This window comes from Pipistrellus hanaki (genome assembly GCF_964339955.1).
Source record: "Pipistrellus hanaki genome assembly, chromosome: 20".
Lineage (NCBI taxonomy): Eukaryota > Metazoa > Chordata > Mammalia > Chiroptera > Vespertilionidae > Pipistrellus > Pipistrellus hanaki.
This window is the reverse complement of record NC_140522.1, coordinates 15,309,733-15,335,394: the sequence shown is the minus strand read 5'-3', so window position 1 is coordinate 15,335,394 and position 25,662 is coordinate 15,309,733. Positions and strand designations below refer to the sequence as shown.

Genomic DNA, 25,662 nt, shown 5'->3' with positions numbered 1-25,662 from the left:
CTTCTGGGACCCCCATGATTCTGATGTTGGATCGTTTGAAGTTGTCCCAGAGGTTTCTTACATTATCTTCAATTTTCTGGATTCTCTTGCCTTCTAGCTTCTGCAGAGGAGTGTCTTCTGGCTCTTTATGTTCCAAATCTTTGACTTGATTCTTGCGATCTTCTATTCTGTTTTTAGGACTCTGTATAATATTTTTTATTTCAGACAATGTATTCTTTATTTCTTGTTGATCCCTTTTCATATCCTCATAGGTCTCATTTATTTTATCGGCCTTTTCTAGGATACTCTTGAAAAACCTTATAAGGGTGGTTTTGAACTCTATATCCAGTCGCTTTTTGTCCTCCATTTCTTTCATTTGTGATCTATTTGGTTTAGGCATTTTCGCAGGCAGCTTTTCTGATGGGGCGGGGTTTCAGGGTGGAGCCTACAGCCTTGGCTTCCGTCAGCCCTGCCCTATGCGACTCCTGAGACTCAGGGTCCTTCAGTACTTGTTGCAAGCACCTCTGAGAGAAAGGTGCCCTCGATTTTCGCCTGCTACCAAACTGTGTAGGCTCTCCCGCAATGGGCCTGAAACTGGGGTTCAGTTCAGTTGGAAGTGGAATTGGAGGTGGCGTTCAGAGCAGTCTGGAGCCTGTCTCCTTCCAGCCAGGGCAGTCCTACGGCACAGCCGGCCGGCCCTTCTCTGCGCGGCGTGTCTCCGTACCTTGGGCTTTTACAGCTCCTCCGCGCTTCCTTCTGGTTTTCTCCTTGCTTCTCGTTGTAGAATTTCCAGTCAGTCGACTTTCCTGTAGTTCTGGGTAATGTCCATTTTATATTTTAGTTGTATTTTATTGAAATTGTTGCTTGCGGCTGCGGCTAGGTGCCTACCCGAGCAGCCATCTTGGATTCTCCCAGGTAGTTCTTTTTAAAGGTTCTGAGAAGGAAAACCCCCATTCTGCAACAAACTGTTGTTTGGAATTTTCTGCTGTCCTTCCTAGATAAAATGTTGCTTTCTAGTTTGCTTTACCCTGTTTGAAGAATGATGAAGATAAACTTAACTTTCTGGCCTTGCAGGCCAGAGACCAGATATGCCCACAGTCTCAATACCATGACAGGTGCATTTTTTTTAATTAGATAGAACAGCATTGTTTTTCAAGGCCAGCATCAAGATAACCACTAAATGCATATAGGGCTTGCTCTTTAATAAAAATAAAAAAGGAAGTTCTGCCTGTAACCTTGCTTAGAATTTTAATTCATCCTATTTCAAAATCGATCCAATTTTTAACGAAAGTAGTTAGATAGTGTGAACATAGTTTAAAGAAGCAAAACTATAATAAAAATATAATAGCGATCTGGGGGAGATAATAGATCAACCGAAGGACTTGCATACATGCGTATAAGTACAACCAATGGACATAAAACTCTGGGGAGGGAGGGTATGTATATGAGGGAGGGGGGCAAAAAAATCAATAAAATATATTAAAAAAATAAAAAAATAAAAATAAATAAAAAATACTGGCACTCAATCAGTGACTTACGTTTTGGATGATGTGATATTTGAAATTTGCAACTGTGAAACAAGTTGCCTCTTACAAGTGTAGTCAATCTATCTGTCCAAATAAAACTAAGTGAAATTTAAGTGACACTATAATAGAGGAAGACTCACGAATATGGGGGATACGATATGATGAGAGTAAGTCAAATAGTGTTGATGATGTGCTTTAATTTTTCAAATCGGAAAAACAATAATAATTAGCTATAAAGAGAAGCACAGTTCTTAAGTAACCTCTGAAAGTTTATTCTAAACTCTTCTTTTAAGTTTACCAAAATTTCCATAAGGCTAAAGTGCCACTCAATATTTAGATACAGCAAAATATCACAGAGGCAACAGGTCTTAATAAATGTAGTTTGGCTCTATTTTCTTCAAACAGTTCACTAGCCTCCTCAGAAGATTTTGTCAGGAGCATGGTCCCGCTGAGACACATCAGTAAGCACATCAGTTAGGTTTCTGCTTGTTGTAGCCACTTTAGGAAATTCTCCAGGTCCATGCGAGAGGCCTGCACTGCCCCTCAGTTCAGCCTCCATGGAATTCTGTCTGTCAGCAATGCTACAAGGAATAAGATGGGCAAGTCTCCATTACTTACAGTGTAACACGCCCCATCATGACACACTAAAGAAAAAAATCAGCAGATAACCTCAAAGGACCTCAATTTCTACAAGCACCTAATGGAATTGGGGGATTTATTCATATGTGTCTTGACTAATCCATACCGGGGGATAATGTGAATTGTGAGAAGAAGAAGAGGGAGAGAGGCATAACTCGACAAAAATCACATCCATATTACAAAATAATTATGACTATATTTTTATAGCTCATAATTATATGTTATCCCCCATATGATTTATTTTAATACCTTAGTATAATGCATGACACAAAAGGCAATACCAATAAATATGTACACAATGGGTGACTAAATGAATTCTACAAGAAATAGCATCTGAAGAAACTTAAGATAAAATAAAAATAACTTAGAACCAGTGTTATATTATCAATACAAATTGGCTCTTTAAGTTGATTTAATATTATTCTTGAAAGACATTGGATATCAAGCTTTTATATGCCATTCATTTAATCTACAAAGAACTATTCTAGAGTTTCATGATTTAAGAGATACATAATATTAATCTTTAAAACTTTATAGACATCAAAGCTCCATAATAAGAAAACAAACAATCTAATTTTTAAGTGGATACAAATAATTTTACTTCCAGGTATCAATATTTAATCTCAAGAGATCTAAAAACATATGTCCACTCAAAACTTGTATGCAAATATTTGTAACAGCATTATTTATAATAGCCAAATGGTACAATCAACCCAAATATCTATCAGTTGAGGGGGGAATTGATAAACAAAACATATTAATACAGAAAATATTATTCAGCCATAAAAAGAAATGAAGTATCAATAAATGCTACAACATGGATGAACCTTGAAAACATTATGCCAAGTGAAAGAAGACAGATACAAAATGCCCCATATTGTGCAATTTCATTTATATGAAATATTGCCAGAAAGATAAATCCATAGGGAGAGAAAGCCAATTATCCGTTGACTTGGACGGGAGGTGGAAGCAGTGCAGACTGACTGCTGATAACTGGTAGGTTTAATTTAGTGGTGATAAAATGTACAAAAATTAAGAGTATGGTGATGTCTTTACAACATGGTAAATATACTAAAGTCCACTTAATTGTATACTTTACCAGGGGTGGGGAACATTTTTCTGCCAAGGGTCATTTGGATATTTATAACATCATTCACACGCCACACAAAATTATCAACTAAAATTTAGCCTGCTATATTTGGTCAAACATTTAATTAACTCAGCCCTAATTCCTTGGCAGGGCTAGACCAAAAGATTCTGTGGGCCTTACAAGGCCCATGGGCCAGATGTTCCCCACCCTGCTTTAAATGGTGAATTGAATGGTATATAAAATATATCTTTTTTTTTTAAATTAGCACCTGTGACAGACTTTGCCAAACTATCTTAAGCCACAGCTAGAGAAGAGATTAAAAATGGCAGTGGAGTAAGTGGGAGCTACACTGACACTCTCCCAGGAAACACAACTATAGTACAGAAAAACCACTTTGAAAACTCAACTGAGGACTAGCTGAGAAATAACCGAATTGGAAACTGGAGACTGCATAGAGACTGCTAGGAAGTGCAGAGGCACAAAAGGGCTGGCCTGGCTTCCACAGTCAGCAGCCGAAGTGCCAGAGGGATATCTCAGCTGTGGGGATTTCCCACTGAAGACTATGGGATCAAAACCGCAAGCTGGACTCCCCACCCAGAGCACCAGAACTCAGAACAGTGCCCACATAACATCTGGCTGAGAAAAGAAGGAGGGCTGCTGTCAGTCAGGCAGAGACTACTGGAAATGCAGGCACCCTCTAAAAGGGCCAATACACACAATTTTGTGTGCAGCCACTCACCTTGGGCTCTGACAGAAGGAAGGCAGAGTGAACTGGAACTCAGTGAGGAAATTCCAGGATTGGGGGCTCTGAGTTTGGAGCTCAGAGGGCAGGCACCCAGGTTTCCTAGGCTGAGTCATTCCCTCATCCTGTGAGGACATCTTTCTCTGGCAGACCTTGCTATTCAGGTGGCTGTTGCCTGGGAAAAAGGCAATTGCCACACCCTCCTGGAAGATCTCTCACCCAACCCTGTGGTCAATAGCTGATGCAAATCAAAGCTGATAACACTCAGACTATAGGTAAAGGAAGATTTCAAGAGGATTGGAGTCTGCCACCTGGAGCTGAGCCTAGAAAAGCAGACCTCGGTGAACAACTTGGTCCTTCCCAAAGGCACCTAGACCCAACAAAGGGAGCACAAATTGTGGATTACTAATAGCTCCAATTAGGAGACTCAGGGCCAGTCAGAAATATTATTTGACATTGTCCTGCACTAGAGATTGGGAGTAAGAGGAGATCTGCCTAATACATAGAAATGCAAACAGACAGCCAAAATGGGGAGAAAAACAAAACAAAACAAATAAAAGAACAGAAGAATTCTCCAGAAGAAGAGATAAACAAAATGGAGATAAGAAATTTGTCATATGTAGAGTTTAGAATAATGATGTCAGAGAAGCTCAACAGCATGAGAAAACATAGAGGAACTATAAAAGAACAGTTGGAAATAATGAATGGCATAGCACTAATAAAGAACACATTTGAGGATTACACAACAGAGTAGGGGAAGCTGCAGATTTGATCAGTGAATAAGTAGATAGGGTAAAAAATAAAATCACTCAATCAGAGAACCAAAAGCAAAAATAATTAAAAACAAAAGGACAGCTGAACACATTGGGGACCAATAGTTTTTTTTTGTTTGTTTGTTTTTTTTTTTTTTTTTGTTAACTTTATCCAGTGGCCAGATAAGTTTCAATTGAATGAGTACAAAAAAAATGTTTTACCTAATTGTTAAAGGCACACTTTAAAATTAAATACCCATTACATTTTGAAGTTATTTATTACATGTTCTTACAAGCTAATATCTTTTTAAAATATGATACTTTGCAGAACACTGTGTAATATAAAGTGAGAATTGTTGTGATCCATCGCAATGTGTTAAGGGGGCAGTAGAACAGCCTGAAAGATAACAAGATTTGCATAATAGTTGGACAGAAGGAGAAGAAAGTGAACAAGGAATAGAGAACATGTTTGAAGAAATAATGGCAGAAAACTTCCCTAACTTGGTGAAAGAAAAGGTCACACAAGTTCAGAAATCACAGAGAGTCCCAAGCAAGAAGAACCCAAACAGGCCCATGCCCACATACATCATAATTAAAATGTCAAAAATTAAAGACAAAGAGAGAATCTCAAAGGCAGCAGAAGTAAAGCAATTTGTTACCTACATAGGAGCTCCCATAAGCCTGTAAGCTGATTTCTCATCAGAAACTCTACGAGCCAGAGGGAATGGCCTTTCAAGGTAATGAAAAACCAGGATCTAAAACTAATATTACTATATCCAGCAAGACTATCATTCAAAATAGATGGTAAGATAAAGGGCTTCCTAGGACAAAAGGAAAAGGAAAAGGAGATTGTCACCACCAAATAAGCACTGCAAAAAATGCTAAAGGTACTGGTATAATGAAAAGAAAATATAGAGAAAGATAAAAATGTAAGTACACAGAATTAAAATGGCAATAAACAATAAAAACCTTAAATGTAAGTGGATTAAAAACTCCAGTCAAAATGCATAGGGTAGCTGAATTGATACAAAAACATGACCCACTTTTATGTTGTCTCCAGGAGACCCTCCTCAGAATAAGACACACAGGATGAAAGTCTGGGTGTGGAAGAATATTGTCCATGCAAATGGAAATAGAAAAACAAATCTGGGGTAGCAATACTCATATGTGACAAAATAGACTTCAAAACGAAGGCCATCACAAGAGATGACAAAGGTCACCACATAATATTAAAGGGATTGATTCAACATATATAGCCCTGGTAAACATATGTGCAGCAATAAAAAGAGCACAAAAATATATTTATTAAAAATCTTCTAAAGGACTTTAAGGGGGAGATCAACAACAATATAGTCATAGTAGGGGACTTTGACAACCTGCTGACTTCACTGGATAGATCTTCCAAAAAAAATTTAACAAGGAAAGGGTGACTCTAAAGGGCACACTGGATCAGACTGATTTAACTGACATTTATAGAACATTTCAGCCCAATGAAGCATAATATACATTCTTCTCAAGTGCACAAGTAGTGGCCAGATTATACATTCTGAGATCATAATAATCTGGCCACTCAGTTTATATGCCAACAAACTGGACAATGTGGATGAAATGGACATATTCCTAGAAAAATACAACCTCCCAAAACTGAATCAGGAAGAATCAGAATACCTGAATAGACTAGTAATAGATGAAATAGCAGTAATCAAAAAAACTCCAAGAAAACAAAAGCCCAGGTATGGATGGCTTCAAAGGGGAGTTTTATCAATTATTCAAAGAAGAACTAACACTTAAATTCCCTCAAACTATTCCAAAAAATCCAAAAGAAGGAATATTTTCAAGCTCTTTTGATGAGGCCAGCATTATCCAATTCCAAAACCAGATAAAGACACTACAAAGAAAGAGAATTACAGGCCAATGTAATGATGATCATAGATGCTAAAATTCTCAACCTAATATTAGCAAACTGGATCCATAATATATTAAAAAGATTATAAATCATGACCAAGTGTAATTTATTCCAGGAATGCAAGGCTGGTTCAATATTTGCAAATCAATAAACATGACATATCACATAAACAAATTGAAAGACAATCAAATGATAACATTAATCGATACAGAAAAAGCACTTGACAAAATCCAACAACCCATTTTTGATAAAAACTTTCAGCAAAGTGAGAATAGAGTGATCATATCCCAACATAATATAGGGCATATATGACAAACTTATGGCCAACATTATACTCAGTGGGAAAAAACTACAAGCATTTCCCTTAAGAACAGGAATAAGACAGGTATGTACACTTTTGCCACTCTTATTTAACATAGTACTGGAAGTCTTAACCACAGTGATCAGACAAGAAGAAAAAATTCAAGACATCCAAATTGGAAAGGAGAAAGTATACCAAAGATGACATAATGTTGTACATAGAAACTCTAAAGACTCCACCAGAAATCTACTAGATTTAATATAGGAATTCAGCAATGTAGCAGGATACAAAATTAACACCTAAAAATTGATGATTTTTTATACACCAATAATGAATTCTCAGAAACAGAAACAAACAATTAATCCCATTTACCATTGCAACAAAATAATTAAGATACTTAGGAATAAACTTAAATAAGGTTAAAGACTCCTACTCAGACAACTACAGGACATTAAAAGGAGAGATAGAGAATGATATAAACAAGTGGAAGAATATACCACATTCATGGATTGGTAGAATTGCCATCATTAAAATGTCCACACTAACTAAATCAATCTACATATTCAATGCAAACCCTATTAAAATACCAATAGCATAGTTCACAGATCTAGAATAAATATTCCAAAAATGTATATGGAATAATAATAATAATAAAAGATCCTGAATAGCTATAGGAATCTTTAGAAAGAAGAGCAAAGTTGCAGGGATACAATACCAGATATCAATTATACTACAAAGCCACTGTATTCAAAACAGCCTGGTACTGGCACAAGAACTGGCATATGGATCAATGGAACAGAACAGAGAGCTCAGAAACTGACTCAAGCCATTATGATTAATTAATATTTGACAAAAGGCAAGAGCATGCAATGGAATAAGACAGTCTCTTCAATGAGTGGTATTGGGAAAATTGGACCAATGCATGCAAAAAAAAAAAAAAAAAAAAAGAAAGGAAAAAAAAAAAGAAAAACTAGACCACCAACTTCCACCATATGCAAGAATAAACTCAAAATGGATAAAAAAATTTAAATGGAAGTTGTAAAACCATAAAAATCCTGAAAGAAACCATAGGCAGCAAAATCTGAGACATTTGTTGTAACCATATTTTTGTAGATATATCTCCTAGGGCAAAGGAAACTAAGGAGAAAATAAACAAATGGGACAAAAATCAAAATAAAGAGCTTCTGCTCAGCAAAAGAACCCATCATTAAAATGAAAAGGGAGCTGACTGTGTGGGAGAACATATCTGGCAATGATAAATCTCATAAAAGGTTAATATTCAAAATATATAAGGAACTCATACAACTTAACAAAAGGAAGACAAACAACCCAATTTAAAAATGGGCAAAAGAGATATATAGACACTTCTCCAAAGCCGACATACAGATGATCAAGAAACATGAAAAAATGCTCAGTCACTGATCAGACAGATGCAAATTAAAATGACAATGAGGTATCACCTCACACCTGTCAGAAAGGCTACCATAAATCAATCAACCAATGACAAGTTCTAGAGAGGATGTTGAGAAAAGGAAACCCTAGTATACTGCTGGTGGGAATGCAGACTGGTACAACCATTATGGAAAACAGTATGGAGTTTTCTCAAAAAATTAAATATGGATCTGCCATTTGACCCAGTGATTCTTACTTTTAGGAATATATCCTAATAAACTAGAAATACCAACCAGAAAGGGCATGTACCCCTATGTTCATAGCAATTTACAATAGCTAAGATTTGGAAACAGCTCAAGTGCCCATCAGTAGATGAGGGGATTAGAAAATGGTGGTATATCTACACAATGAAATACTATGCAGCAGTTAAAAATGTTATCTTACCCTTTGAGATAACATGGAGGGACCTGGAGAATAATATGTCAAGCAAAATAAGCCAATAAAAAAAAAGACAAATCTCACTCATATGTAGAATCTAATGAACAAAATAAACTAATGAGCAAAATGGATCTAGAGACATAAAAGCATGGAAAAAGGTAGAATCTCAGAGGGGATGTTGGAGAGGGTGAGTTGGTGATAAGAAATCAACCAAACAACTTGTATGCATATATGCATAATCCATGGACACAGATAATAGGATGGTGAGGGCCTAGAACAGAGGGCGGGGGCAAGCTAGAAGGGGTCAATGGGAGTTTGGGGATGTATGTAATACTTTTAACAAGAAACACAATTTTTTTCAAAAAGCAGAAGATGGAGTCAGTGTGTCCCTGCAAAAAAATTTAGCAACATATGACAACTCATTTATGTATGTTTTCTAATTGTACATACACACATCCATCCATTCATCATCATCCACCCACCTGTCCTTCTTAGTTGCATGTTAACACAGTATTAAAATGGTTATTTTAATATTCAATTTAAGGTGGTTTACTTGCTTACTTGTACTTTTCCTCATTCTCTAAATTTATAATGAACAGTTATCTTTTATACATCAATAAACACATTCTTTTAAAAAAATAGGTAAAAGATTTAAGCAGGCAGATCATAACAGAAGATATATGGATGGTAAATAAGCATATAAAAAGATATTAAGCATCATTAATCATCAGAGAAACATAAATTCAGACCACAATGGGATATCACTACTTATTAGAATGGATTTTAAAACAACTACACTACATCAAATGCTGGTGAAAATGTAGAGTAACTGCAACTCTCACACAATGTAAGCAGGGGTGGAAAATGGTACAGCCACTTTAAAAAACAGTTTGGCAATTTTTAACATTAACTGTGCACTTAAGATACAATCCAGCAATCATTTTACCAGAGAAAAATGGAAATTTTGTGTCCACACAAAACCCAAATGCAACTGTTTATAGCAGCTTCATTCATAACGCTCAAAAACTGATAATAACCCAAAAGTCATCCTGTGCTAAATGCTGAATCGTGGGTACATGCATATGATGGAATACTGAGTAATGGAAATAAACTACTCATAGATGAAACAACATGGGTGAAATCCCCGGTGAGTTCTGCTAAGTTAGTGGTTGGCAAACCGCAGCTCATGAGCCACATGCGGCTCTTTGGCCCCTTGAGTGTGGCTCTTCCACAAAATACCATGGCCTGGGCGAGTCTATTTTGAAGAAGTGGTATTAGAAGAAGTTTGAAAAATTTGGCTCTCAAAAGACATTTCAATTGTACTGTTGATGTTTGGCTCTATTGACTAATGAGTTTGCGAACCACTGTGCTAAGTGAAAGAAGCTAGACACAAAAGCTGCATACCATGATCCCATTTATATGACATTCTGGAATGTCAGCTACTTCCTCTCAGCACTTACGTCCTAAAAACCTCCCGTAGTGTTCAGTTGCCCTCAGAACACATCTACATTGCTTCTCCTGGGACACGGTGCTCTCCACACTCTGTCACTAATTCACTTTACCAGCTTTCTTAAGTCTGTTTTTTTAATTCACCTGCTTCCCAGCCTTGGATTCGAATACTTTCTATACTCAAATACCTTGTTACAACAAAACAGTTGTATAAAACACTAAAAAGATCAATATTATAGCTATGTTCTGCTTTAACCACTTATGAAGTTTTGTATTTGCAACCCCAGTCTTATTGCCTCCAGAATCCTAGGGTTTTCATGCTCATATAATGCCCTCATAATTCTCTCTGAGTTTTCCAAAATTCCACTTTAGAAATTATAACTAAAAATGGCATTCTGAAATTGTATAAAACACCTTCATGTCAAACTGTTATTAAATGCTTGACCATACTTTGTTACCAGTAATATATATCGAAAAGTGTTCTAATATTATCCATTTTATTCACAGAAAAACAAATGTGTTAGGATATCTTTGAAGCTTTCAGGCAGCTGTATTTGCATATGTACAGATGTGTGTGAAACCGAATTACCTTAGGCAAGGTGCTCCCTGCAGGTGCTGAAGGTAAACACATCTTGACTGATGGTGAATATAAATATGCAATCTTAAATAGATGCTAATCCCTCTTTATAGGTCCTCAAGTCCTAGGTCTTCAAGTGACAGGAAAATCTCTCTCTTATGAACACATATGCTATTTTAAGACTGTTTAAATAAACTGACTAGACAGAGTAATAAAAAAGAATATATACATCAAGTAAGTCCTGACTACACAGAGAATAGTTTGGGAGTCTAGAGTTGGATCCATGTGTTCTCAGCCTCAACTGAGGCAATCTGACCAAACATTCCACTATTTTAATGACCCTTAGGATTACCATCACCCTAATGCAGCTGCCCATACCTGAGTGTTCCTTAGCATCACGGAGCTACAAGATTTACTCTAGGTAGCACCAGGAGACCAAATAAGAAAAAAGAAAAATCAGAACACATAAATAATCACTGGCAAAGTTTAGACATATTTAAGGAAAATCTCCATTGTATAAAATCAAGTAGATATTGTATAAATATACACTCTGTATGATAACACTCAGAATAGCATAAAAATTTTTTAATCACAGTAAAATGTACTTCCAGTAGTCTCAGTTTCTGGCATGTTTCCATGAGAAAGCCAAAGCCACCAAATTGTCAACCTGACAACACACGGTTACCTGGCAGGGCCTTAGCGTTTACCTTTGTTTGAGATTGATCCAGGATGTTTTTAGGTATTCTGTCGCTTTCTTCACGTTCCTCATGTCATCGCTCCCGTATTCCCTCAGCAGCTTCTGAAGGATGTTATCGAACGCCATCACGATCCCGTCTCCAGGACCCAGTTCTTGAAGCAGTAGCTAAGATGCAATTTCAGGCGCCATTGTTAGACTTGGTCACTCAGTAACCAGTATTGCCAAAACTTTGGTCCTCCCAGTAGGTTTTAACATGTTTTAGACACAGATATCAAAAGTAGAAAACAAATTATTGGACAAACTCTTGCATGTAAGTTGAAATCAAAATAATTACAGACGTGAAAAGAAAAACAACCAAGGAAGTCATCAGATCCATAGCAGATGACATTAAACAAATGCTTGTCTTTTCCTCTTTTAGATATTTTACTTCCTGAAAACAATGTCTTTTTTCATTCCTTCTGCTATACATCTGATCCTTATAGGAACATGCACTGTATAGGAATGAATTGATTATAGAGTTCCCGTCTATGTACTTAGAGCTATGGAAAGGGCCAACAATATAGAAGTCTTCGGTCTCCTGCCCCTCTCGATCACCGTGTATAGGTAACTGCTTGAGTGGATCAAGCAGCCATGCAAGGTTCACTGGGAATTGCTGGAATAGCTACACCGAGGCTATGTCCATTGGTGTATCAGTTCCTTTTCAATCTCTGAGAGCGCCTGGGACCAAGATACACCTCATGAAATCTAAAGGACAAATGGAAGTTCCTACAGTTCTTTGTAGCTATTGACAAAAAAAAAAGTTAACCCTGAAGTTTCAGGAGAAAATGACCATACTGCGAATTAGAAAAGAATATGCTACATCTGATGATTAAAGCATTGATACCACATTGAATTGTATTCCTTTACTGAAGTGTCAGAGGCTCTGCTGATATAACTTTTGATCCACTTGGCAAAAACACTTGGGAGATATCATAAACATAGGGAGTAATCCAGGAAATCAGGACACTTTTTTTTTTTTTATATTGTAACCACAGAAAAGTCCATGTGTGTGAAGAATGAAAATATACTTTCATCATTGAGACTTAGCTTCCATTATTATATTCTTCACAAATGTACACTTTTATATTAGGCTATCTGAAGGGAAATAAATGTTACACTAAAATATAAACCGACAGCCATAAACAGTAATTCAAGAATATTTTCTGTGATTATGGAGAAATTTAAAATAGTGCCATACATGTTCAATGTCATCAACTCTATTAACCAAACTGATCACAGAAGGTCGATGCTCTGATGACATTGATAAACCAGTTTGTTAAAAAGGTATTAAAAGAAACTAAACTTACTTATTACCTGATTTGTTCCCTACAGTAGCCCTCAAAGGAAAGTCCCAAGAAATTTCCTAAATAGAAATAACCTTCAGGGTAGACATGAAGGGAACAAAAGAAGGTTCTTTGTATCCTGAAAATGTTCTCTTTTTAGTGGCTGGTTTGTGGATGTGTTCCAATTAAGGAGTCAGTGAGCTGTAAATCTAAGATACATGTACATTTCGATTTGTTATGGCTCCAGGAATTTTTCAGAATTCTTCCTGGTCAAATGCTTTATATTAATTTCACTGCATATTCTAAGAACTTGGGAAAGCATCACAAGAACCCTTAAAACTACAGAACCAAAAAACCCCCACACATCCAACAAATCAATATCGCCAAAAGGTATCTATTGAGTCTTACTTGATTTTCAGCAATTTGTTTGATAAGTGGATCCCTTCGGGCTTGTTGAAGACTATAGAGTCGAGCCTCATATTTTTTCATAAGTTCTTCAGTCTCTTTCTTGTGATCATCCCACTGTAGGCTGTCAATCACCATGTCCTCCAGCTGCTTCAGCCGCAACTCCACGCTCTGCTGAGTGCTGTTCCAATGGTTCCTCACCTCCTCCACTAAAGGAAGCAATACAAAAAAAGAATTCCTAAAAGTGACTCTCAGGAAAGGGGGAAAGTGCCTGAAACCAAACTTATTACAAATGAAGCTAGCAAAAGAAAAGAGAAAAGAGGCAAGTCGACACATAGTCACACTATACAGTTGATATATTTCAGAAACCTTTTTTAAAGAAAAATTCTTCTATTAAACTCCACTAAATTTTATTATTTACTGTTCCAATTGCTGACCTCCATTTGTTTTTTTACAATTTTTTAAATTAAATTATTGTCTGTGAACATATTTTAACATTGCCCCCCCTCCCATATATACCCTCCCTCCCCAGAATTTTGTGTCCATTTCTTGTATTTATATGCATGCATACAAGTCCTTCGGTTGATCTATTATCTCCTCCAGATCTCCCTACCCTCCCCGCTATAAATTCAACAGTCTGCTTGTTGTTTTACTGTCTCTATATCTATCTTTTGGTTCATCAGTCTATAATGCTCTTTATTATCCATAAATGAGTATGGTGATGTGGTGTTTCTCCTTCATTGACTGGCTCATTTCACTCAGCATGATGTTCTCCAATTCCATCCAGGTTGCTGCAAATGATGAGAATTCCCTCTTTCTTATGGCAGCATAGTATTCCATTGTGTAGATGTACCATGGTTTTTGGATCCAATCATCTGCTGATGGGCACCTAGGCTGTTTCCAAATTCTAGCTATTGAAGATTGTGGTGCTATGAACATAGGGGTGCATATATCCTTTCTGATTGGTGTTTCTAGTTTCTTGGGATATATTCCTAGGAGTGGGATTACTGGGTCAAATGGGAGTTCCATTTTCAGTTTTTTGAGGAAACTCCACACTGTTCTCCACAGTGGTTGCACTAGTCTGCATTCCCACCAGCAGTACATGAGGGTTCCTTTTTCTCCGCAACCTCACCAACACTTGTCTTTGTTGACTTGTTGATGTTGGCCATTCTGACAGGTGTGAGATAATATGTCATTGTTGTTTTGATTTGCATCTCTCAGATAATTAGTGACTTTGAACATGTTTTCATGTGACTCTTGGCCTTCTTTCTGTCCTCTTTTTTTTTTTAAATCAATATTGTTCATATTATTACAAAGATTACTCATTTCTTCCCCCCTCCACCAGGTTCCCACCCCACCCTCTGCCCTTTCTGCACCCCCCCCCCATTGTTCTCAACCACAGGTGCACTGTTTATGTTCAGTCTCTTCCTGCAACCACCACTCCCCCTTCCCCCCACCCCAGAGTTGTCAGCCCACTCCCCTCCCATATTTCTGATTCTACTATAATCAACAGTTAATATTGTTCATCAGGTTTTTTTAATTTCCTTGTTTTTTTTTTAATTAATAAACTTTTATATTTTTAAGAAAAAAATTTTAAAATCTAATCATTTTAAACCTTATTTTTTCTGCCCTGGGAACTGAAAAGCAAACTTGTTTACATGTTAACTTGCCCCTGGCTATCAAAAGGCCTAGCCACTCAAATGTAAATGGACACATTTTTTAAAGATTGCTGCTGGCTGGAATTGGATTACCTGTTCTGGGTGGGAAGGGCTTGTCCTCCCCTTTCTCCATTGAAATGAAGGTGTTAGCTTTAAAACCTCTTTTTAGCAAGAGACCTTAAACTTTCAGAACTTTAAATTTTTCATGTCCAAGGATACACTTCACGCAAAAGAGACTTCCAAATAGATCAACCAACCTCATCCAGACCCCACAGAAGGCACTCACAGATCAACAACCCAGTTCTATAATAACTCAACACATCCAAATCTAAGCCTTCATCACTTGATACAGCAGATCCTGAAGTTCCCCCAAATTTTCCAGCCATGTCTGAGAAGCAGCCCTGGGGCACCGGCAGGCGAGGAGAGAGCTGTTCCGGGCCCAGCTGCTTTGGGCCTGGCCTTTGTTGCTCTTGTCCGCTCCACAACCAGCTGCTCCAGGTCTGGCTGCTGCCTCTCCAGGCCTGGATGCTGCTGCTCCGGGCCTGGCTGCTCCCGACATGTCTGTTCCCTGCCCGGCTGCTCCCGACCCGACTGCTCCTGGCCTGGCCACTCCCGGCCTGGCTGCTGTAGTCCTGGCAGCTGCTGCTCCGGGGCCGGCTGCTCCCGGCCCAGCTGTTGCCGCTCTAGGCCTGGCTGCTCCCGGCCTGGCTGCTCTGGGCCCAGCTGCTCCGGGCCTGGCCGCTACGGTCATGGCCGCTCCCAGCCTGGCTGCTCCGGGCTTGGCTGCTGCTGCTAATGGCCTGGCTGCTCCTGATCCGGCTGCTCTGGGCCCGGCTGCTCTGTGCCCGGCTGCTCTGGGCCTGGCTGCGCCAGGCCTGGTGGTTCGGGCTTGTCTGCTGCTTCTCTGGGCCCAGCTGCTGCAGGTCTGGCTGCTCTGGTCCTGGCTGCCCTGGGCTTGGTCGGGTCCACCACAGGCCTGTCTGCACTGCCCCAGGCCTGGCTGCTCCGGGCCTGGCTGCTGCAGCTCTGGTTCTGGCTGCTGCTGCTCTGGGGCCTGGCTTCTGCTGCTCCGGGTCCGGCTGCCACTGCCCTTGGCATGGCCACTCTGGGCCTGCCCGCAGCTGCTCCACATTGTCATCTTTTAAAAAAATGCATTTATGTTGCAATGTTGGCTGCTGAGTTGATTTCTGTCTTAATCTTCGATTTTTCAAGATCTTCTTCGTATTCTTTCTTAAGTAACTTTACTATCTTTTGCTATAACTAGATTTATTCACATTGAAAACTTCTTCGGTTTCTTCCTCCTCGTCCTGGAAGGTCAGCAGTCTGGCCTGCTGCGCCCCTTTGTTCTCCGCGGCCTCCTGTGCGGCTTTGGCCTGCTGCTGGGGTCGGCGCTGCCCAGGAAGCAGCTCCCGGCCTCAGCTCCATGGCCCGTGATCAGCGGTCGAGGGCCCAGTGGCAACTCCCCCCCCCAGGGGCCCTGTCTCTTGGCTCCTTGCTGGTGCCCAGCTTGCTGGTGCCCGGCAGCAGCTCCCGTTCCTCATCGCGTTCTTCCCAGACTGGAGCTTTTGTCTCATTCCCGCTAGGGCAGTCTAGCATCAGATTCAACAAACCATCCTCTGCGCGCAATGTGCACGACACCGGCGACTCTGCCTTTCGCCGCTCCCCTGGGATTGCTCCTCATAGCCTCGTCTCCCTCTGTTTGAGGTTGGGTCCCCTGGGACTGCCCTAGAACTGGGGTTCAGAGCTTTCGGAACTGGGGCTCAGCACAGCCAGAGCTTTTGTTTCCTTCCCGCTAGGGCAATCTCTGCTGGCCTCTTTTGTTTATTTTCTTTTTTGATATGAGCAGTGTTTTATATTTTAATTTATCTTTATTGTTGAGCGTATTAAAGATGTCTCCCATTTCCCCCCCTATAACCCCATTCCACCAGGCTTCTGCCCCATCCCAGGCCTTCACCACACTATTGCCTGTGGCCATGGGTTATGCATATATGCATACAAGTCATGCAAGTTCTTTGGTTAATATATATTCTAAATGCACTAAAATGCCTACCAATAAAAAATATCTACTACTGTGAACTGGTAAAGCAAAAAGTTCTAAGAAAAATAATTTTCTATTTTATTTTATATTTATAAGACCTGGTTTAAGAAAGGTATTAATAGTACTTTAAGCAGACACAGACAGCCAAAACCGGGTTGGCTCAGTAGATAGAGCATCGATCTGCAGATTGAAAGGTTCAGGGTTCAATTCCAGTCAACGGCATGTACCTTGGTTGCGGGCGCATCCCCAGTAGGGGCGGGGGTGCAAGAAGCAGTGATCTAAATTTCTCTCTCATTGATGTTTATAACTCTCTATCCCTCTTTCTCTTCCTCTCTGAAAAAAATCAATAATAATATATATACATATACATATACATATATATATACATACATACATACATACATACATGTATATATATATATGTGTGTGTGTGTGTGTGTGTGTGTGTGTGTGTGTGTATGACAGACGCAGACAGAATCACTTGTCATCCTCAAAGGAGATGCTCTAAGGTAGTCTTGATTTGAAAAGAAAACTCCTTAAGAATACTTTCACCTTTGTCTTACTATAGCATAAAATCCCTCTAAAAGGAAATATTTTTCTATGTTCAAGAGACACTAAAAATAAAAGTAAATTCAAGTTTTATGTACCCAGCAGCCCTTCATTATGATAATAATAATAATAATAATAATAATAAAAAACACCCACAGTCTCTTTCTCTCCTCACCTCCCTTCTTTCCTCTTCTCATTTTTAAGATGAAATTAAGAAAGAAAGATCTAAGGAAATAAACTTCTAATTAATAAGTTCAAGGGCAGTTCATGATCTTGAACTGAAGTACCCATAAGCAATAGCTTTCAATATCTTCAACAACCCATGGAATAACAGGTAGAAAGTTAAAAACAAACTTCTAGAAGATATTGTGAATGTGATGGAAAATTGAAGGGCTATAGGTATGTAGCAGGCCAAGAAGAACTTAATTACAATATAACATTTCTTCTGGTAAAATTCTTGGGACAATACAGGCTATCATAAAACATTAAAGTTATCACTCCAATATTGTTCAGAAACCTGAAAATTATACTCACATATATTAATTCTACAGAGAGGAAGGGAGAGAGATAGAGAGCTAGAAACGTCGATGAGAGAGAAACATCGACTAGCTGCCTCCTGCACACCCCTCACCGGGGATGTGCCCACAACCAATGTACATGCCCTTGACTGGAATCGAACCCAGGACCTTTCAGTCGGCAGACCGATGCTCTACCACTGAGCCAAACTGGTTTCGGCTAATTCTAAAAAAAAAAAATTGTGTCAATGAGATGATTGGTTTTATACTGTCTGAATAAAAGCTTAAATAAATTGCTTAAGATTGTATCTTGAGAAGACAAATCTATCATAATGTTCTACTTGTCTATGACCAATTCAACTAGAACCCTGAAAATTGAATAAATAAAACTAAAAACATCAAGTGTCTGCAAGTATCACTGGTGTATCATAAAAAGAAGCATATTATCCTACTATTTGTGATTAAGAGCAAAAAGAGCAAAAAACTTCTACTACTATTGATAGTAGAAGCTGAGGATGGTTTTTCATATAATAAATCGTGACAAAGACTGTGCAGTCTCTATATAAGAAAATGGAGAGAAAACAAAGAGAGAGGTAAATTGGAATGGGAAGATATTTGGGAGAAGGAAAGAAACTGGACAAATACAAAGGTGGTCGGGAAAATGGGGGGAGGGAACATACATCTCTTGCAACAACCTTGCTGCCACACATTTATTTTGAAACCCAAGCACCTTTTTTATAGGAGAAACAGTCAAATTTCTCCACTTGAGAAATAGTAAACAAGGTAATAAAATACATTCCAGTTTATATTCTGCCACAGATTAAGTCCACAGCTTGCATGAAGCATGGTGGGAGGCCCTAGAAAGGGGACTATTCGAAATCTGTGGAGGAAATTTCAGTGACTGTGAGATTCACAATGAAGTTCTGGGAGCAAAGATCATGGCAGGGACTAAAGATAGAAAACATGAGGGACCAGAACAGGGTGGGAAAGACTTTATTGAGTGGGTGACATTTTATTAGCTGAGGGGAATTTCACCTGGGGAGAAAAGGGTGAGGGGAAAAAAAAATATGCGAATAAAGGTAAGGAGAATGAGAACTGAGAACTGTCCGGAAGTTTTAAAGGACATATACAGTACGGAGCAATACAGATGAGGCTGAGAGCTGAAATGGAAGAGAGGGTGATAAAAGCAGACAGTGACCGCCCTTAAAAGTCCCTAAAGTATGTTTTGATTTCAAAATAAATGTGATAACAAGGTTTATTATAACACAGGAGTTAGCAGAACACTTTTAGTGTCTCACAAAATAGGGTTATTTTTCCTGAATTCGCCATTTTACTTCTTTCTCCCTCCTTTTATTATTAGATTGTTTTTTCCTTCCCATTCTTGAGAATTTGGACTTTGTTTGATATGACATACAGGTGCTTTTAAGCCAGATATTAAACTCGAAGCAAAAAATCGTGGCTGTGATTGCTTTATTTGCTTATTATTTATTTTGCTTTATTTTGTCTTTAGCTAAGGTGTTCCCAGATTACTGCCAGCTACAGAGGTACAGGGTAGTTGCTCAATAAATATCTTTGGACTGAATTTTGAGAAGATGAGTTAAACGACATGCTAAGATTTCATTTTAGTGAATGAATTACAATGAAAGAATGGGTTTGCATTCCTGTGGGTTTCTCTAATTTTTCTTTTCTTACCTTAAGAGCAAATAATCCAATGAATCAGTAACTACTTAAATGTAATAATATTAATACTTTGATGAGTTCAAAAGGGAATTCTGACTGTACACAAAAGATTTAAAAAACCAAGTGAAAACTGTATTTATTCATAGATAAAGAGTATTAAATAATATTAATTTCTGGTGGAATAATCTTTGAAAAGGTGTATATGTGTGTAAGTGAAAGTAGATGATGACATATAATTTTTGGACTTACATTTTTCTGTGATTGCTGTTCTCACATCTGAACTGGAAGCTTTATTTTTCAAATTCTGAGCCAGTGTAAAAGCATGGTCAAGGTGAGGATGGCGCTGTTCCATGTCCGCCTTTGTGATCTGTTTAAGTAGAAATGATTTTTAAGATCTGTTAATAGGCTGCTCGCCAAGAACACTAAGGAGTAAAACTGGTGGACTGACATCAAAGTTGTCTGTCTCCTGAACAGGACAGTGAGGCATCTGCGATTGTGGCACAGTCAGTCCTAGGTTCAAATCTCAGCTCTACCACTTACCATCTAGATTACTTCACCTGTCTGTGTTTTTGTTTTCAAAAGAAGAAATGGTAAGATACTGACAGCTAAGCTGTATCAGTTCTGAGGAGATTAAATGAAGAAGTCCCTTCAGAAACTAAGAACTTCTCTGAAAAGATTAGCAGGGATGCCTATCAGGCCTGCATTGGGTATGAACACAAACCACTGTCACCTTCAGGGATGGCAGTGAAGTATTAGAAAAATGCTAATTGAATAATTGTAAATTAAATAATTTTAGACACGGAAAACTGTTGCTATACACGTATCTCTTGATAACGATGGGAGAAAAGTTAATGTCAGGAAATTGTGTGTTTCAACTATGGAACTAATAGCCCTAAAGACTATTTCCAATAGGTGCAAATGGCATGGCAAAGATTCTCTCCCAGCGCTTCCTCTTTCGGAATTCACTAATTTCGCAGACTCCAATTACTCCTGCAGTGTCAAATGTTATTTCTAAATGGATTATTCACAACTTCCAATCCGGGGCCCAGAGAGACATTGCAATGAATGCTGATCATTTCTTTCTAAATGGCCTAAGAACCTCTCAACACAACACACTCGAAACTGAATCAATCAAACCCTTATCTACATTTCACGTCTACTATTCCGAATCTCTGCTAATTGTGACAGCATGGTCTTAGCAGCCCAGAAAGGCTGTTTTCTTTGTATTAAGCATCTCTTGCACTATTCCCATTGTTCCTGCTTGAGAGATCATTGTTATCATCAGTCTCCAGCCACAATGTAAAAAAGAAAAGGAGTAAAAACACGTGCCCATGGCTTGCAGATGAAAAGTCCAAAGGGCTCTGCGTGGCCTGCAAGCTCCATCAGCGTGAACTCAAGCCGCCCTTGCTATCTCACTTCCTACTGCATTTCTTTGCCGCACAAATGATGATCCCCATATCCCTCACCCTCCATGCTCCCCCACCTCATGTCTTTATTCTCTCTGCTCCCCAGACCAGCGATGCCATTTACTTGTTCCTACATGTGAAAATCCTACATTGTCTGCCTTCCATCGCTGTGGCAGTAACTCTCTCCTTCACCCAGGCTCCCCTATCCCGTCATATGCACCTGCCTATGCCTGTTATTACACTCTGTTCTGTGCAGAGACCATCTACTTGCACACATTAAGTGCCTCCATCATAGCCGGGCATATATGTAATCTGGGATACATGTGGTAACTATCTCAAAAGGTAGTTAAGGAAGTAAACATGTAGATTACTTACAAAAGTGCCCAACACACATTAAGCACTTAATAACAGTTAGCAATCACTGTCATTACTTAATGATTCATTCCAAATTTGTCAATTTGTATTTAGTATATTCTGTGCCTTATCTCCATTCTCTATACAGCACACAAGCCCAGAAGGCAGCACACATTGAATATGGAAAAATAAAACCTTACAAATTAACATGGCATAATATATATATATATATATATATATATATATATATATATATATATAAAATGTTATATATATATATAACATTAACATGGCATAATATATATATATATATTATGCCAAATTAACATGGCATTATATATATATATATATATATATATATATATATATATATATATATATATATAAAATGATGGTCAGGTATTCTCACTTCTAATGTCAGCAATTAAACAAATTATCTCATTATAAAGCAGAAGTTGAAAAGGCACTTCAGGAAATTATCATACATCATACTAGGCATTAACTGTAACACTAGTTTACATTGTACTGATGGGACTAGATTTACAATCTCAGTTTCAGATGTGAAAATATACACTGAGTCTACAACTCACGTGGTAAAGGTGATCTTACCAAAACAGCACAAATGCAAGAAAATCTGGACTCTTACCAGCTAGTCTGGGATGGCTGTTTGGCAGATAAAGAAGTTCTTAAAGCTCAATCTCCCAGAGTTCAGGACAAACAAAAGGGAGCCAGACAGATCATGTCTACCCGTGTGCGGAGGTGTTGCCATGACAAACCTCTACCCTGTGAACCTACTTTCATTCTGGAAATCGTCTTATTGATCTCTCCCACATCCCCAACAGTGACAATGTTGGACTCCAGCATCTGGTTGATCACTATCAGCCAGTCAGCTAGTTCTGTTGTCATTTTATCCAGATCATCAGGTACTGAAATTTCCGAAGTAGGAGGAGCCTGAGCAGGAGGCTCTGAAGCAGAGGATGCTAGCACCACCTTTAGGGGAGCAGGGTGAGCTGAAATAAAAAATGTAGCAAAGTACACAGTCAACAGGATATTCTGACTGTAGTGGGGCAATGTTAACATGCATCTGTGTGCTTATATAAAATTTAGATTAGGTTAAAAAATGGTGAGAGTTTTTTATTTCTTCATATGGAAGTGGCAATGGTATTTCCAACAGTATCTTTGGTAGCTGTAAAGCCAATTAAACACCCAGTTATACAATATTCTAGGGCAGCAATAACTCAAAAGTAACTAACACTGACACCAAAAGAAGATATAGTAAGAAATACACCAACTGTGAGAAAATTAGCTCTGCTATTTTATTTTGTCAAGCGGTTTGCCTTAATTATGAAGCCAACTTATTCATAGTTTTCTGTTTTCTAGAGAGCTTGTAAAGCACTTAACTTTATAATATGAACATTACCAATTCTTCATCCACATCATTGTGAATACCTAAGTAAGAATATCTATACTAATAAATGGGTAATATACTAATTAGACTGGGTGTCTTCTAGACATCCTTCTGGACAAAGCCAAGGTGGCTGCAATGAGGCAGAGGTGCTTAGGGTCAATCAGGCTGGCAGGGAAGGGAGAGTGGTTAGGGGCAATCAGGCTGTCAGGGAAGAGAGAGTGGTTGGGGCAATCAGGCAGGCAGGCAGAGGCAGTTAGGGGTGATCAAGCAGGCAGGCAGGTGAGCGGTTACGAGCCAGCAGTCCCGGATTGTGAGAGAAATGTCTGACCGTAGGTTTAGGTCCAATCCCACAGGGACATCCCCTGAGGGGTCCCGGATTGGAAAGGGTGCAGGCAGGGCTGAGGGACACTCTCCCACCACGCACAAATTTCATGCACCAGACCTCTAATATGTATATATATTCACTACCTGTTACTTAACTCTTTCCCTATAGCTAGATACTTAGTTGGCTCCTTCCATTTGTATAGAGTACTTAACTTATTTCTGATGAACACTTTGGTATCAATTTTCTAAAGCAGAATGACTAGATCAGAAAACATGAAAATAAAAGTAATGTATTTAATATTTATTAGCAAAATAAAATAGCAGTGCTAATTTTCCTTAAAAGTTAAAAACTTAGATTTGCAACAGCAACATGTAGACTCCGCATCCAGGATATACACCAATGATACTCTGTCTCAATGGATGAACACACAGTGCTCACCACTGTGCTCATTTACTTGTTTTTTATTATCAGTGAGAGCAAACTTTTTTTGTTTGTATACCAAATATAGTATAATTTATAACTGTGGTCTTTATCTGCTTCCTTTTCTATTTGCAAGAACTCATTTTTTTATAGGAACGGTGAATCTTGCCATATTGGTGAAAACACTGTTTCTACTTTAGGATTTTTAATGTGTGTTTTGTTTTTAACATATAGATGTTATCAAATTTGGGTGATCAGATCCATAAATCTGTCCTGGGAGATTGTTTTTCCAGAACTTTCAGTTAGAGATTCTTGTGTTCTTCAAAACTTGGATATATATTATTCTCTCTCAGTTGTTTGTGCTTGTCTTCTGTTTTAATGATGGAAGGTTGATTGTTTGTCTTTAGTTTTACACAAGGTAGCTGAATTATTAGAGCCATCTGGAGCCCACTTTAACATACAGTATATTAGATAAGGCGTCAATCCATAAATTCAGCACAATTTAAATTAAAAGCCCCAACAGGTTTGCATATATCTTGACAAAATCATCTACTGAAATTTCCAATTCCAAAATTAAATGGCCAGTAAGAGTCAAGAGAGAGAGCAGGGCACGGTGTTTCAGAGAGCTTGCAAGGTACGGTGTTATAGCTATGGTGCCATAACCTGTACTCTGATGGGACAAGGAGAGAAGGAAATAGTGAGAAAACTTTTCCCTCCACACAGAAGTGATCATTGGCATCTATCAGTAAATAGCTTCCCTGGGATGGAGAACTCTTCTAAAACCCCATCTCCCACCTGGTTCCGGGATACCTAATCCTTTGTTCTCAGTCATGATCTGCATGCAGTTACACCCCTCCCAGGGCATGTTGGGTAATGGTTATAGCTGACTTTCTGAAAAACCGCATGTCCTCAGTTTCCCACCTTGCCTCCTCCCTTCCCTTCCCAGGCTCTCTTGGGGACCAGGTCCCGCTGTTTTTCCAAGAAAGGCAAAAAGCTTATCTCTCATGAGTGCCTTGCAGGCAAGTATGTGTTGGGTTTAAAGAAGACATTCCTTTCAAGTAATTGAAAATAGAGTAACAGATCACAACTGTGTTGTGTTTTTCAGTTTAAAGTTTTCTCTAATTCATATATGATGGTCATAGTTATAATGTCTTGCTATATTTATAAAAAATGGTTAAGGAATAAACTGTATCTTACCAGCAGTTCTTGTCTGAGAAACAGAGCAGGGCTCCTGGCCGCGTTCCTTCAGTGCAGTGGGCACATCTCTGCATACCTATAGCATCCGGCCAAGTGGAAAGAGAAGAGTACCATATAAATAAAGGTGATCTTGTTTCCCAAAGAGAAAGTGTTACCCTACATGACAGCTTTGCTATCCACCGCAGTCTTGCTTAAGCCCCTACTCCACCAACATTACTATCAAAATTCCATCCAGCCCAACCGTGTGGCTCAGTGGTTGAGCATCATCCTATGAACCAGATCATGGTTCCTTTCCCAGCCAGAGCACATTTCCTGGTCTCAGGGGGCATGCAGGAGTCAGTCATTCAATCAATGGTTCTCTCTCATTACTGATGCTTCTCTCTCCCTCCCTCTCCCATCACCTCTGAAATCAATTTAAAAAAAATAAGAAGGCCATCCATTCCTTAGCTGACCTGGCCCTCTGTAACTTTTATTGCTGTCACACACCCTCCCTTGAACTCTGAACAGTCTGTATTCCTGACTTTCCTCCCACCTGTCTCTGACCTTCTAAGTGTCCTTTACCAGCTCATTCTCATCTGCCCATCCATCAAATGCTAACATTCTAAAGGGTAGGAGTTTTGGTTTCTACCATTGACTCAGGCTTCTCTCCCTGGGTCCTGGTTTCTAATGGTTACAAATACCACACAGAGTTTAAAGATGCCAAGGACTCTCAAAAATATACTTTCAGCATGGCAATTAGATATTCAGACATGTCCAAATCTAAGTCATCATCTGTCTCCCTGAAACCCCCTTTACAAAGTTAATAACTAATTGATCTTTCCAGATCAGCTATCCAGCATCATCCATAGAAAGTAAAAACTTGTTAATCTCAACCAAATAATCTGCAGGGGGAAGTGA

The 25,662-nt window shown here is 38.8% G+C and overlaps 1 protein-coding gene across 1 annotated transcript; it reads right to left on the bottom strand.

The window, feature by feature from the left end:
* Positions 1-1,923: 1,923 nt before the first annotated feature.
* On the bottom strand, positions 1,924-22,224 carry LOC311614280 (utrophin-like; the record flags this gene model as incomplete). The annotated part of the gene is made up of 5 exons (XM_084868970.1): positions 22,211-22,224; positions 19,905-20,022; positions 13,219-13,424; positions 11,499-11,653; positions 1,924-2,086 (listed from the first exon to the last, which is right to left on the bottom strand). The coding sequence occupies exons 1-5, from the start codon at positions 22,214-22,216 to the stop codon at positions 1,924-1,926; spliced, it is 648 nt and encodes a 215-aa protein (XP_084725096.1). The 5' UTR covers positions 22,217-22,224.
* Between the last annotated feature and the right edge of the window lie 3,438 nt (positions 22,225-25,662).